This window comes from Chelonia mydas, chromosome 8, assembly GCF_015237465.2.
Source record: "Chelonia mydas isolate rCheMyd1 chromosome 8, rCheMyd1.pri.v2, whole genome shotgun sequence".
Classification (NCBI taxonomy): Eukaryota; Metazoa; Chordata; order Testudines; family Cheloniidae; genus Chelonia; species Chelonia mydas.
In genome coordinates, this window is record NC_057854.1 from 62,641,736 (window position 1) to 62,656,438 (window position 14,703).

At 42.2% G+C, this 14,703-nt stretch overlaps 1 protein-coding gene across 1 annotated transcript in view; it reads right to left on the reverse strand.

Annotated features, from left to right (window-relative positions):
- The window catches only part of LOC119566992 (complement receptor type 1-like), a 207,535-nt gene that overhangs the window by 142,154 nt on the left and 50,678 nt on the right, over nucleotides 1-14,703 (reverse strand). Inside the window, 5 exon segments of the mRNA XM_043520786.1 lie at nucleotides 7,056-7,238; nucleotides 8,820-9,005; nucleotides 10,779-10,961; nucleotides 11,408-11,581; nucleotides 12,921-13,097. Coding sequence (XP_043376721.1) covers nucleotides 7,056-7,238; nucleotides 8,820-9,005; nucleotides 10,779-10,961; nucleotides 11,408-11,581; nucleotides 12,921-13,097 — 903 coding nt within the window.

A 14,703-nucleotide genomic window follows, 5' to 3' on the forward strand; every position in this document is an offset into this window, starting at 1 on the left:
ACACTCCCCTGAGCACAGCAAGTTGCAGCACTGTAAAGTGCCAGTGTAAACAGTGCCCCAGCGCTGGGAGCTGCGCCTCTCATTAAGGTGGTTTTTTTAGAGAGTCGGGAGAGCTCTCCCCCAGCACTGTGCCGCGACCACACAAGGCACATTAAACAGGTATAGAGAAAAGCTACTCGGATGATCAGGGGAATGGAGGGCCTATCTTATGAGAAAAGACTGGAAGAGTTTGGTTTGTTTAGTTTCACAAAAAGAGGTCCGAGGGGAATACGGTTGTTCTCTATCAATTCATTAGGGGGGTAATTACCAGTGATGGTGAAGAACTATTTAAGCTACGCGACAATTATGGGACAAGAGGTAGTGGATGTAAACCTGGCCATGAACAAATTCAGGCTGAACATTAGAGGAAAGTTTCTAAGCATCTGAGGGATGAGGTTCTGAAACAGCTTCCCAATGGAAGTTGTGTGGGCAAACAACTTCTTTAGTTTTAACAGAGATCTGGACAAACTTTTCAGTGCAATTTTATAACTGGGTTGCTTGTGATGGTAGGGGGCAGGTCTCAACAATCCTCGAGCTCACTTCTGGTTTAAATTGAAAGTTCCAAAAGCTCATGCTTCAAGGGTTTGGCCAGCCACTGGCAGGGGTCAGGAAGGGATTTTTGCCCCTTCCCCCCCCCCCCAACATATTCTGGGAAGGTTTTTTCACTTTCCGGTGAAGCATCGGGTGATGGCTGGCTGGAGATTGGATATTGGTGGGAGTGGGGCCATGGCTCTGAGGTGGCACCAAGCATTCTCTCTTTGCTGGCTGGTTCTTGCTCACATGCTCAGGGTCTTGCTGATTACCATATGTGGGATAGGGAAGGAATTTTATCCCAGGTCAGATTGGATGTAGTAAGGGGCAGATAGTTAGGGGTTTGAAGGGTGGGGGGTTTCATGAGTTCCCTGAGGACTAAGTTCAGATCCCATGTGGACATGGGAGGGTGTACTTCAGGGTAAAGGTTCTGGAGTCCCACAAGGAAGCGTTTTGTAGTTGGATGTGTAAACGTCAAGAACCTGTCGATTTTGTCATGGAAGGTGTTAATTGCCGCGAGATGTACTTTGGTAGAGCTCAGTGATAACCCTGAATTCTTTAGCTCTACAAGGTAGTCTAGCACCATTGGAAGTGGTGTAGTGCAGGGAGTAAGTCATTTATGTAGGCACCATGTGGAAAAACATTTCCACTTTTGTAGGTAAGTTTTTTGCATGAAATCATGTCTGCTGTTCAATAACACGTGTTTGACCTGCTCTGAACAGGTTAACTCATGTGATTAGAACCATGGGGGAGCCACGCTTTCAGATGGAGCTTCTCCAGTTGTGGGTGGAACATCTGACCGTCAGCCTCTGACAGGAGGTCTGGCCTCATTGGAAGAATTTGTGGAGGATGAATTGACATAACCAATAGGTAAGGGTACCAAGTCTGTTTGGGCTATGCCGGGCAATCAAGATGATCTTGGCTTTGTCTTTCCTGGTCTTGCATAGGAGTCTGTGTATTAGTGGGATCGGTGGGAATGCATACATAAGCGTCTTGTCCCAACGGATTAAGATAGCATCCCCCCGGGGACCAAGTCCCCCCCTGGAACAAAATAGTGGGCATTTGTGGTTCTGTGCTGTAGCAAATCAGTCGATCGATGGGAACTCCCATTGATAGAATATCTGTTGTAAGACCGTAGGGTTCAGTTCCCATTCGTGCTCTTGTAAGAACCGTCTACTTAATGTGTCGGCGGTGGTGTTTTGGCATCCTGGTAGGTAAGAAGCTGAGATGTCGATGTGGTGCTCAGTACACCAGTTCCATAGTTTCATGGCTTTGGTGCATAGGGAGAGGGATCGCACCCCACCCCTCTTGTCTGTTGATGTAGAACATGCATGCAACATTGTCTGTCATCACTTGAATTGATTTATTTCTTATGAGTGGTAGAAAGTGAAGACAGGTGTATCTTACTGCTCTGAGTTCTAGCAAGTTTATGTGAAGGCATGTTTCCAGTATTGACCACCTGCCTTATATCGTGTGGTGGTCCAGGTGTGCCCTGCCCCCAAGCCCAGTAGGCAGACATCTGTTGTGATCATGATTGAAGAAGGTCTGTGATGAAAGGAAACACCTATGCAGACGTTTTCCGGTCTTGTCCACCATTGTAGGGATGCTAAAACCTTGGTCGATGGTGTTAACATCATGCTGAGGCTGTGTTCGGTGGGTTTATACTGAATGCAGCCACCTCTGAAGACACCGCATGTGGAATCTTGCGTGTTTTACCACGAATGTGGTGGCAGCCATGTGTCCTAGTAATTGTAGGCATGTCCGTGCCCCAATTCCTGGACAGATGGATATGGTGTCTATGAGATGTTTGATGGTTAAGAATCTGGCATGAGGTAGCGAGGCTCTGGCTTGAGTTGAGTCCAGGTGTGCCCTGATGAATTCTAGTTGTTGTGTGAGTATCAATGTGGACTCCTGAAAGTTTATTTGCAACCCAAGTTTTTGGAAGAGGATGATGGTCAGTCATGTTATTGTCTCTGTCTCTGTCTCTATGTATGAGTATCCCTTGATAAGGCAACTGTCTATGTAAGGGAAAATTATGATGCCTTGTTTTCACAGGTGAGGTGTGACTACTGCAAGGGTTTTGGAGAACACTCTTGGTGCAGTGGAGAGTCCGAATGGGAGCACTCTGTATTGACAGTAGTCGTGTCCCACTGTGAATAGGAGGAATCATCCGTGAGCCGGATGTAGTGAGATGTGAAAATATGCATCTTGTAGGTTGAGGGCTGAAAACCAGTCTCCCTCTTCCAGCGCTGGGATAGTATGAATTTGTTGAGTTTTCATAGGTCTAGTATCGGTTGCCATCCACCACTTTTCTTCTGGGTCAGAAAACAGTGGGAATAAAAACACTTTCCTCTGTATTGTGTTGGTACTGGTTCCATGGCCCTAGCTGTAGTAGATGATATACTTCCAGTCTTAGAAGCTGTTTGTGAGAAAGGTCCCTGAAGAGGGATGGGAAAGGGGGAGGATTGGGGGGGGAAAGTAAAAGGGATGAAGTAGCCCGACTGAACTATTTCTGAGACCCAACGGTCTTGTGTAATATGCTCCCAAGCTTGGTAAAAATGCTGTAGGCGGTGGCCAAACGGGCAGGTAAGCACTGGTGTTCAGGGGAGGTTGTTCAGACACTTGACCAAGCTTTCAGACTGTGGTTTGTTCCCTGGTGGCTGGGATGTTGCTTGTTGTGGTTGAGTCTGCTGGTGTCAAGGTGATCTATTTCTGTGTCTGCCCACCCCGTAAGGCCTGGATTGAGGATGGGTGTATTGAGAATCCCTGTTTCGTTGGTATGTTTGGTACCACTTCCTTTTGGGGAGTGGTGTAGATATGCCAAGTGTATGAAGGGGTCATTACAGAGTCCTTCACGGTGTATAGGACTTCATCATTTTTTGCCAAAAACAGTTTGTCCTTATCGAAAGGAAGGCCCTCATCCTTTAGTTGGTGATCTTTTTGTATACCAGACGATAGCAGCCATAAGGCTCTGCACATCACTCTCACTATAGCCATGGCATGGGCTGCAGTATCGGCGATGTCCAGGGAAGCCTGTAGGGCCATCCTGGTGACCAACTGTCCCTCAACCAGGACTGATTTGAATTGTGCTCTCCTGTCTTCTGGTATGTCCACGGTAAACTCAAAGAGTTTCCTATAATTGTCAAAGTCATATTTAGCCAAGAGGGCACTGTAGTTGGCAATGTGGAATTGTAGCATCTAGGAGGTGTAGACCTTGTGACCTAAAAGGTCTAGATGCTTGTGGTCTTGATCCTGTGGCATAGAACAGTGTTGGGATTGTTTAGCCTGGCGGTTTGCCGCTTCCACCACTAAAGAATTGGGCTATGGGTGAGCAAACAGGAAGTCCATGCCCTTGGTTGGGACATAATATTCATTGTCCACCCTTTTGTGTGTCCGGGGTCTGCCATATTGTCTCTGCAGGCTTGAGGATGGCATTGTTTATGGGCAGGGCAATTTTTGTCGCAGAAGATGGTTGTAGAATTTTTAATAGTTTGTGTTGGTACTCTTGGACTTCCTCTAGAGGGATGTCCTGGATGACCACTATGCATTTGAATAGCTCGTGAAATTGTTTAAAGTCGTCAGCCATGGTAGGTGGAGGTAGCATAACGGTTACATCTGGAGAAGAGGAAGAGTTATGTTCAGGTGACACTGCTTCGGGGGCAGTCTCTTCCTCTGGTTTGTCGGCCATCTCCTCCGTGGCTCCTGTTGTTGCCAGCCCTGGGGATACAGGAGGGGACCGGAGCTGTGCCATAGGCGGCGAGGAGGTCCGAGCATATTGGGCTTTGTATGCTGCCCCTGGTGGCCACTGCATCATGAATGCCATTTGGGGACCCATTTATGGGGGTCCATACCATGGAAAGCGAGGTTGTGACTGGTGGATTTTATGCCATGGTGTGCCTCCAGTAGGTTTTCACTGAGGTGTGGGCAAGCCCTGTGGTGAAAACACTTGCTCCTCTTGGTCCTCCTTGTCACTGTCACTAAACATTGATGGTGCCATAGGCAAGGTTGGTTGTGTGATAAGTGATCCCTTGGTGCCAAGGAGAGGTGATCCTGGCACCAAAGCAACAGTGATGTCCTTCTGCATCAGGAATTGTTGCGATGCCAATGGGTGCGGTACCGATGTCTTAGTAGTAGGTATTGGGTGTCTAGGAGTCTTCTGTTTCACATTTGTTGAGGCCAGTGGCTGCAGTGCCGAGGAAGGTGGCTGCGCGGAGACTCATGTCGGCAAGAGTGATTGTATGCTTGGCACCGTCTCCGACGCGTGTGTCGGTACTGTCGGTGCCGGGGAAGAGACATGGCATGTCTGCGGTCTCAACTCCTTGTTCTTATGACCAGTGTGTCAGGTACCGGAGGTGCCAGGGAAGTCGTAGGTACTGACTCTCGAGGCCATCGGCACTGCTGGTAATGACCTTGCAGATGACCTTTTCTTTCTGTGAGGTTCCCGCCTGGGAGAGCTCAAGGCTCGTTTCCTCTTTTCTTGAGAGGGTGGAACAGCGCTCTTAGTCAGTTCAGACTGAGTTGGGGAGCACTTAGGGGAAGGCTTTGGGGTGCCCTTCCCATATTCAGGTTGGAGTAATTTCTCCATTAGGATCATTTTGAGGCATGCCTCGCTCTCACCTTCAAATTGTTGCAGTGGATGCACTTGGATGGTATGTGTGTCTCCCCAAGTCACCTCACACAGAGGGAGTGCCCGTCGGAGCGCAACATAGCCTCCTTGCAAGAGCCACATCTTTTGAAGCCAGGGGAGCCTGGCATGGCTAAAGTAAAGTCCCAAGTGGACCGACATTTTTTTTTTAACATGGTTTGTGCTCCACAGGGAACCGTGAACCTGGAAACGAAGAAAACTAACATTTTTTTTCTCAACTAACAACTAACAAACTAACTTATCTATGGAAAAAATTTAAACTGAGCTAACAATTATCTATTTTTTCTATCTTGAGGGGAAGAAGCTGTTGCAATGCCCCGAGCTCCATCTTCAGCCGAGGGCAGTTGAGAAGGAACTGAGGGGGTCGGGCTGTGCACGCGCTGAAGAGACTCCAACGGTGCTGTGAGACAGCTACTGCACATGCGCGGCCGTACCAGACTGTAAATCTCCATCAACGGCTCCGGGACACACCATCACCTGAAGTGGAGCACCCATAGGGACAGCACTCGAAGAAGAAGGAATTTTAGCCCAGGTCAGACTGGATGTTACCTTAGGGTTCTTTTGCCTTCCTCTCCAGCTCTTTTGCCAGAATTATCTGGATATATCTCACTTAATTTCTCTGCCATTGTGGGATCCTTGGACACTGGCGCACCTCTGTCCCTCCTATTCTCTGCCTTTAGCACATAATAGTCTGGTCTCCCGGGGGCAGTAATACTTGGGTGTCATTGCAATTGATAGGTTTAGTGTGTGGGTGGTGTTGGAGGCCTGTGCTATATAGGAGGTCAGACTAGATGATCTAGTGGTCCCTTCTGCCCTTAAACACTATGACTCCATTAAAGATTATGAGATACAACAGAGATGGGGCTATAAAAGTACCTGGCATTTCTTAACTTTTGAGTGCTTGACTTGAAACCTTAATGTTCTTTTAACATGGCTTTGTGTGTGTGTAGTTTGTTTTTTTTTAAAGTACATAAAAATAGAAAGTCCATCATGTGGCATCTTATTGACACCCACATCAATCATGAATAGAGTTGGGACCGTTAGATCTGCTGCACAGACCTCTGCCATTTGCGTTAATGGAGTAACTGGTAGCAACGGCAGGTTATCATCTATATGAACCAGCGCTAGGTAGGGATGAGACAAAATCTTTCCCAATGTGTTTCACAGATATTTGATTATAAGATTATATTTTAGTCTTAGGACTTACTTTAGGAATAGTGCCCATCCAGCCCCAGTTCCCCTCTCCCTGTTCCCTGTCTGATCTGGCTCCCCCTTGTGTCTCCCCCAAGCTCCACACCACCACCCACAGACTAGCTCCTGGCCCCAATCTCTCTCTCCCTTCCTCCACCTCCTCATCTGCTCCTAGTCCCTCATTCTTCCCATTTAGATCCCAAGTCCCAATCTCCCCCCATCCTAGTTCCAAGTACCAGTTTCTCCCTTCCATCTCCCCTTCTTGCCAGCCTCCAGTCTCTCCTCCCCTCAGCACCATGTCCCAGTATACTTCTTCCCTTTCCCTAGTCCAGCTTGTACCCCCTCTCTATTGGAGTCAGGGAGTTTTGTGAGCATTCATGGCCCGCCATACAATTTCTATTCCCCGATGTGGCCCTCATGCCAAAAAGTTTGCTCACCTCTGGTTTAGAGAATTTCAGATTATTCCAGTAATTTAAAAGCAGCAAGTTATTTTTCCTATGCTTAGGCATATAAACAGATTTGGTTTTAATGATTAAACCAGTTGTTTTTTTTCAAACTACTGATCTTCACTCAGACTAAAGGTAGATGCAATACTTGGTAATTATAATAATTAGAAAAGAACAATTTGTATATAAATACACAAGCTTACCTATGCAGTCAAGCTGGGGTGTCCATTCCCCATTGTTACAAGTTGCTTGCTTCCTCTTTGTGGCATCTGTTTTACATGTGTACCTTATAAGTGCGTTGTGCTTATAGATCCTTCTCTCGCTGGCAGTATGTGAAAGGATTATAATCTCCAACTTCTCTGGAAGTTCACATTCAGCAAAATCATCTAAATTAAATCCAACACAAATTAAAATGTTCTATAAATCAAATGCTGTGTCAGGTAAATATCCATTTAAAGGCAGGTTTCAGAGTAACAGCCGTGTTAGTCTGTATTCGCAAAAAGAAAAGGAGTACTTGTGGCACCTTAGAGACGAACCAGTTTATTTGAGCATAAGCTTTCATGAGCTACAGCTCACTTCAGCTGTAGCTCACGAAAGCTTATGCTCAAATAAATTGGTTCGTCTCTAAGGTGCCACAAGTACTCCTTTTCTTCATTTAAAGGCAGGCATTCAACTTGCAAATACAAGTCCATATGAAAATGTTATGTCTACTATTGTTATAAGTAATCTCTAAAGTTCCTAGAAGAGAAAGAGATCAAAGAAAAAAAATTCCAAAATGTTTTTAGTTTGTGTACTAGTAACAATAAGAGAGAAATATTTTCTGGGATTTTTAAGGTGACAGCATCCCTTTCACTGTGTGAAGTAACAGCAACACTGGAATTTCATTTTTTTCTATTTTTTTCTTTAAACACCACAACTTAGGTAGAGAGATGTGCAGGAATGGAAGCCCTCATATTTTTAGAGCCATGAGCATCACATGTTTTATCCATACAGACAGATTATTTCAAACAATCAGTATCCCGGGAAGGTGCATATGAGACTGAAAGTTGATGGGCTGAACCAAGTGTTGTGGTCTCTATCAGGGGTTTCAGAGAGTTATAATGAAGTCTTCTCTAATAATTGTGTAAGATAAGCAAACTGTGCTTGTTGGGTCAGATAAAGTCCTCCACATAATTGTAGATAAATTATTCTTGTTTTACATAACTGAAAATAATGGATAAATATATAATTTATTCTGTTGAAAGGGAGGCAAGGATAGCGCACAGCTTAAATCTTGTTCAGTAAAACAAACCTTCAACTGTATATTCTGTGGGCAGATTCTCTGCTGTATAAATGGTCTGTGACAGTTTACACCAGCTGAGGATCTGACCCATGGTGTATATCTTGAGCTCAAGTGAAATTTTTATAACTAAGAAATGTATATTTTAGGTTTAAGCAATAAAATATTATGTTATCTAGCTTTCATAGTGTGTATACTGTGTTACTTTAGCCTATGCAACTAAATCGGAAAATTAGAGGACAGAGACAAAAACATAGTTCAGACATGAAAAGAGCTGATCTAGACCTACAAGAGGTCAGAGGATGTAATTAATATCTCACAGCCTGGCTTTAAAAGTTGTTGGAAAATTCCATAAAGATCTTAAAAAGCCAAATAACAGCTAAAGATATAATGACAAGTACTTAGCACAGTGTACATCAAATGTTCTTACATCATAAAGCTTTCAAAGATGCTGGGCTGCCTTTGTTGGAAAGATACACTGAAAGGTGGGGTCAAGCAAACCCTGTTGAAAGCTACTGATGCTTTTATGCACATGCTTAACTTTGCACACACTATGAATACACAGTAGTATGTAAAGAATGTTTCTAAATATCTGTATAAACTGTATCTGCCTAAATATTGATGAATAATCTCCATTCAACCTTTAAAGAAATTGTTAATTTAAGGTTAAATTATCTAAGTAGTTTACCAGCACATGAAGGCAAAGATATCCATTCTCCACTGAGACACTTCACTGTCTTTGACCCAACCATTACATAGTTTTTTTTACATTCATATTCCACTGTATCTCCATGAGCATACTGGGGACGGTCTACTACATTGACAGCATTCCCATTGTTAATACTGGGTGGTTTTTTACAGGTTTTTTTCTCTTCTGTGGAAAAGAGCATAAATATTCCATATTATATTCTTGGCACATATAAAACACATCATCAAAGAGCCTTAATTAAAATAATTATTTAGGGCCTGACCTTGCTCTCATTAAAGTTAAAGTGAAACTCTGATTGACTTAAATGGGTACAGCACTAGGCCCTTAGTTTGTAATAACATTTGCCTTTCTTCCAAACTCCGATCTCTCACTTCTCTATGACTAGGACAACTCCCCAGTCCAGTTCATCTTCCAGGACTGTATTCAGCTTTTCTCTACTCACATCAAATTTTTGTAAGGATTGTCACTTATTCCTCTCTATTTCCACATATAAAATATCATTAACTTAGCATTGCTCAATTTATATTCCCTCACAAGAATGAAAACACTAAAATGCAAGGCAATCTTAAAACAAATCAATACACACATTCAACACAATACCACGCTCCAAATTGCTAGTCATTCACTACTATCATGACACTAAACTACACCCCCCCAATACTCACTTTAAATAATAATTTAAAAAAATCCTTCAGTGCACACATCCAAGAAGTGAAAATCACACAGCTACCATGCTGACAACTGCAAGCTCCCTGACCCCCACATTCTTCACTTTCCCCTTTCTAATTCGTAGCCTCTGCTCCCCTGCTGCTGCGACCGTGTCACCCCACTGTATCTGTTTAAAGCCTTCCCTTTATTGCTCTCTTTTTCTGCATTACGTTGAAACTCCTTATTCTCAGTCTTATAATTTATAACTTCTTCCCTGGCTATGACATTTCCTTATACTGCTTCCTCCCAAATCTCTTTGCTAACCACTCTATTTTATATTCCACTCTTGGCTTTGTACTTCATTTCACATTGCCCCCACAGATAGACTTGCTTCCCACTGATTGTGCAGCATGCAGCTTTCCCTCCCTTCATTAAATGTCCTTTTCTACACTTCCTTGTCTTTTACTTGCTATAAAAATATTTTACTTGTGTTTAGTTCTCCCATAACTCCTTGGGGCAGGGACCTCACTATGTGCACCTATGGCGCTCCATAAATAATAATAGACAACATTCAGCAGCATGTTAGGATGATAGTGAAATAGTCAACTGACCTGTTATCCAATGGTATCCATCAAAAGTTCTGCTTACATGTATTTAAGGCAAGGCACAGCTACACCCTTTTTCTTACATTTTTCATAGATCAGTATGGAAACCTAACCAGTGATGATTTCAGCAGGCCAAAGCCCAAACCACTAGACTTGCCAAGACAATCATAGAACCTCTAGTAGATCTGTTAACACTTTGTATTTAGTTTGTCTATGATTTTTTAGGTCACAGCATCCCTTTATTCCATGAAAAATCTAATTATTTCCCATTAATGCACATTTTCAGTTCCGATCAAACCAATCAAAAATTCAAAATATGCTCCAGGTACAAGCAAACATTATAATTGGATGAATTTATTTTATTTTTTTAAAACTATGTTAGTTAATATGCATACTAAGGGTTGCTCTCCAGCGTTAGGTAAATTATCGGTGCTTTTGATCAGCCAAGATTCCAGACTCTGCAAATTACAGTTAGCCATTGGAAGTATTTTAGATGTCAGGTCAATAAAAACACTAGCACAGGTCTGATTCCATCTCAGAGAGGACTGTGGTACAGAAACGATGTACACCGGCCAGTATGTTACATTTAAGTAGGTATAGTTTTGATTTGGAAAATCTCTAAAAGTGTGAATAGAAAAGCATTAGTCTGTATTAATCCTAACAGTGTGAAAAACACATAGCTTACCTGTGCAAGAAGGTAAAGATGTCCATTCCCCATCAATACATTCTATTTTTCCTGATCCAATCATTTTAAAACTGACGTCACAGTCATATTCCACTGAGTTGCCATGCTGATATTTCTCATGAAGTTCACTGATAATACTCCCATTGGTAATGCTGGGTGGTAGCCCACAAGCTTTGGTTTCCTCTAATACAAAGAGATTATATCTAGACAGTTGTTACCATTAAAAATAGACTACAATAAAAAATGAAAAAACCCAAATTCACTGCTTCAAGTGGAGAAATATGGCACAGCTGACCAATGAATTAATTAACCTTATATCTTTGAAGATTTGGATTCAAATTCTACTTTAGGTCACAAGTGGAAATGAGTGCCCTGAGTTCAACCTATTACCACTTCACACAACTGGCAGTTTCACTAAAATCAAAATGAATGGAAACCAATTCACAGTTTCAAATGGGAAATGAAGGCACAGTGGGTTAGTAAGTGAATTGACATGAGGATAGATGGGGTAGTTCATCATGGGATAGAAACCAGCATCCAGAAAGAGCCCACAGAAGAGTTTATGAGTACTGAAGAGCCAGATTTACCAATAGGTATCCTGCTTAAATAAGCCTAAGGGAAATATTTACCTTTACATGTCGGAGATGCTGGGAACCATCCAAAGTAATAGCATTGAGAGGAGTCGGGTCCCACTCTTGTGTGATCTTTTGCACAGGAAAAAGTTACCACATCTCCATTACCATATGTACCTTTCCGGGGGGAAACCCCGCCATTGGACAATGTCAACATTTCACATTCTATGGCTAAAGATGGTGGTGAGGAAAGGAAAGAAAATATATTATAGCCAATATTTCTAGGGGAAAGTATTTAAAATACAAAAGATTTAAACAAAATGGGTTGATCAAAAACCAGTTTTAAACCATGGAAAGGCACCCATTGATTTGGATCAGGGCTTTGGTTAGCACCAAGAACAAGAATCTTGCTGAACAAACTGGGAATTTGTAAAAGAGTAAGAATTCCATCTAGGGTGTGGAAAGAAAAGAAGGCAAGCATGAAAAAAACAGCACAATAGGATATAATTGGGAGGGGAAAAAAAGACTTAACCAAATGAAGGGGTGGCTTTCCATAATCTTTCCCCCACATTCTATGAATTTAAATATAAATATTTTTGGAAGTAATTTAGAAACTGGTAGTTTTCATAGACACAGATTCTTACTCAGCAAAATCACACTTGGAGTACTCCAAATAATCAGTTAATGATGCTGGCCTTTCAACCTGGATTGTTATTTGTCATGACTTAAAATACAACTATTACTTGTTCAAAGTTTTTGTAAGATTTGTTTGTCTTTCATAATACAATAATAATTCTGCAGTTTCCAGTGCTCTGATTACCTCTTATTTCCCAGTGGTTTCATTACTTTTGAATTTAATCTGGACCCTGTTCGAATCAGAGCTGCTCCAGCCAGAGTCTGGTACAGACAGATGCGGCTAATGCCAAGCAGACCACGAAGCTCTCAATTCCAGCAGATCTGGATCTGTGCAGAGCAGAGATACCCCAGCCCTCCAATCCTCCTCAGACTTCCCTCAGAGCCTGACTCAGGGGATGGTATTTATTGTCCGTATTGCAGTAGTGTCTGGGATGCCCAGTCCAGGCCGAGAACCCCACGGCACCAGACGCTACACAAACAGCCAGTCCCTCCCTGAAGAGTTGACATGTAAGTACAATATTTATATTCCAATGGATTTATTTTATAAATTATCTGGTAAAAATGAGAAAGTAAGCCATAAGTAATAATGGACTTTTTATATCTGATTTTGTAAAGAGGTAAAACTTGGGGGTTCACAAAACAAATCCGACTCCTGAAAGGTGTACAGTAATCTGGAAAGGTTGAGAAACACTGTTTTAGACTATGAAGAACACTCTTTCCTGGGGATTGCTGACTGAATGCAATGAATGATTCTTGACTGTCCCAGCAGACATGAACAATTCCCACCCAGACATTATCCACAATGTAAGCTGCACCTAAATCAGAGATATTTAAATTAGTACTCAAAACAGCAAACTATAACAGTCAAAGGAATTTGTTCCACAGAGTAGTAGTTTAATTAAAACAAAACAAAAACAAAACAAAAACACCTTACCAAGACATTGGGGCTCAGGAATCCATCCATTTATGTCACACACTGTATAACCTGTTGTGATTTTATTTACAGTTTGGTATCCATCTGCACATTCATATTCCAGTATTTCTTCAGGCAGAAACACCATTTGATCTGTGTGGAAATTAATATTCTCGAAACGAGGCTTTTCACATGTTTCTGTAGAATTAGAGAAATTTAGTTATTTTTCTTAATTAGAAACCCTGGCATTCTAAAGCATCCTCATTATATGTACCTTTGTGAATTTGGGCCTCAGTATAGTAAAAAATTCAAATTCTACACACAGTACCACACATTATATCTCCTTAATTTTTCTTTAGGAATATGTGGCGGTGAAAGGAAAGTGTTCATAGATTTAGAAGGCAAGGCTAGAAGAAAACATTTAGGCAATAAATATATACCTGCATTTTGCATGCTTGCTTCTTACATAATTCCCACTAATGTTTACCAGACATGTTTGTCTTCGAAAATCTACAGTGATAATAGTGACTCAAACCTTTCCTTTGACAGTCAACACTAATGCTCTTAAAATTCAGAAATCTTCCTAATGTCTAGCACAAAGGTTTTTCTTCCTTGGATTCAGGCCATTGCCTTTTCCCTACCATTTGAGACTGTGAATATAATTCCCTTCTTTCAGTTGCTGTACTATATAGTGTTTCTGTGGATGTTACAGTTTGGTTGTAGTCATGATCCCTTGAGTCATCTGTAAGGGCTAGATTCTGCTCCAGTATAGGGAAGCCAGGGAAAAGATTCTCTGGTTTGGTCCAGCTATGCTCAGCAAGGAACCTGATCAGGGGATAGAACAAACGTGACTTCAAGCCATCCTTCTGCCTTTCAGACTTTCAGGTTGCTCCTCCTCCTTCAAACTATCTTATGCTGGTTACCTATGGCCCCAAAAGGTCATTTCAGCAGCCAGAAGAGCCAGGACATCCCAGTTATGATGTCTTTTCCCTAGTCACACCTTCATACCCGGGGGGGAATTCCAGCCAGCTAACTATTTTTCTGGCTGTTTTCTGCAGTCAGAGCTATGCCAAGCAGATGGAACAGGAGGAGAATTGGACCTCATACGTATAAAAAGGCAAAGATGGGAAGCAGCATACAACTGTAAATAAGGAGTTCTCACTGCATTAAATTTTGTGTCCCTAATACTTAGCCCTGTTTTATCCCATTGGAGGGTCTTGTCCTTGTTTACCAACCAAACTAATCCATGCTTTGGCACTGTCATGTTCACTGCCTTTATTTTCAAATCATAACATTCATGAACACCACAAAAGTCAGACATTTCCCTACTGATTTCCAAATGAGTCACAAATTGCAGGGAATCTCCTCCCTGTAGAAACATGAGAATTATTCTTGACTGGAAATATGGGAGACTACTTAATAAAGAGCCATGTATCCAAAGGAAGGTTATTAATTTATTGAGCCAATTTTGTAGACTATTCTGTGTGAAACACCCCTGTGTGGTAGAGCTATTGCAGGTGCTATCGTACGGGATACCACTTTGCAGAACCAGAACTACAAACAGCTTAAAGTTCATGTATTTCAGACAGACAGATAATGTAGATGGGATTTACTAGGTCTTGGTAGCTAAGCTGTTTATTTAATAGTTTTCTCTGTGCGATGGAATGGACTTCATTTGAAAACAAATCATAAGCAAGTTCTTTTATGCACAAAGGTGTTCTGTGTTTGTGGATACTAATAGGGTAAAAAGAGGAATAGCGAGGAAATAAGGCAGCCTGGAATAAAAGGAAGAGAGGACCCCCAC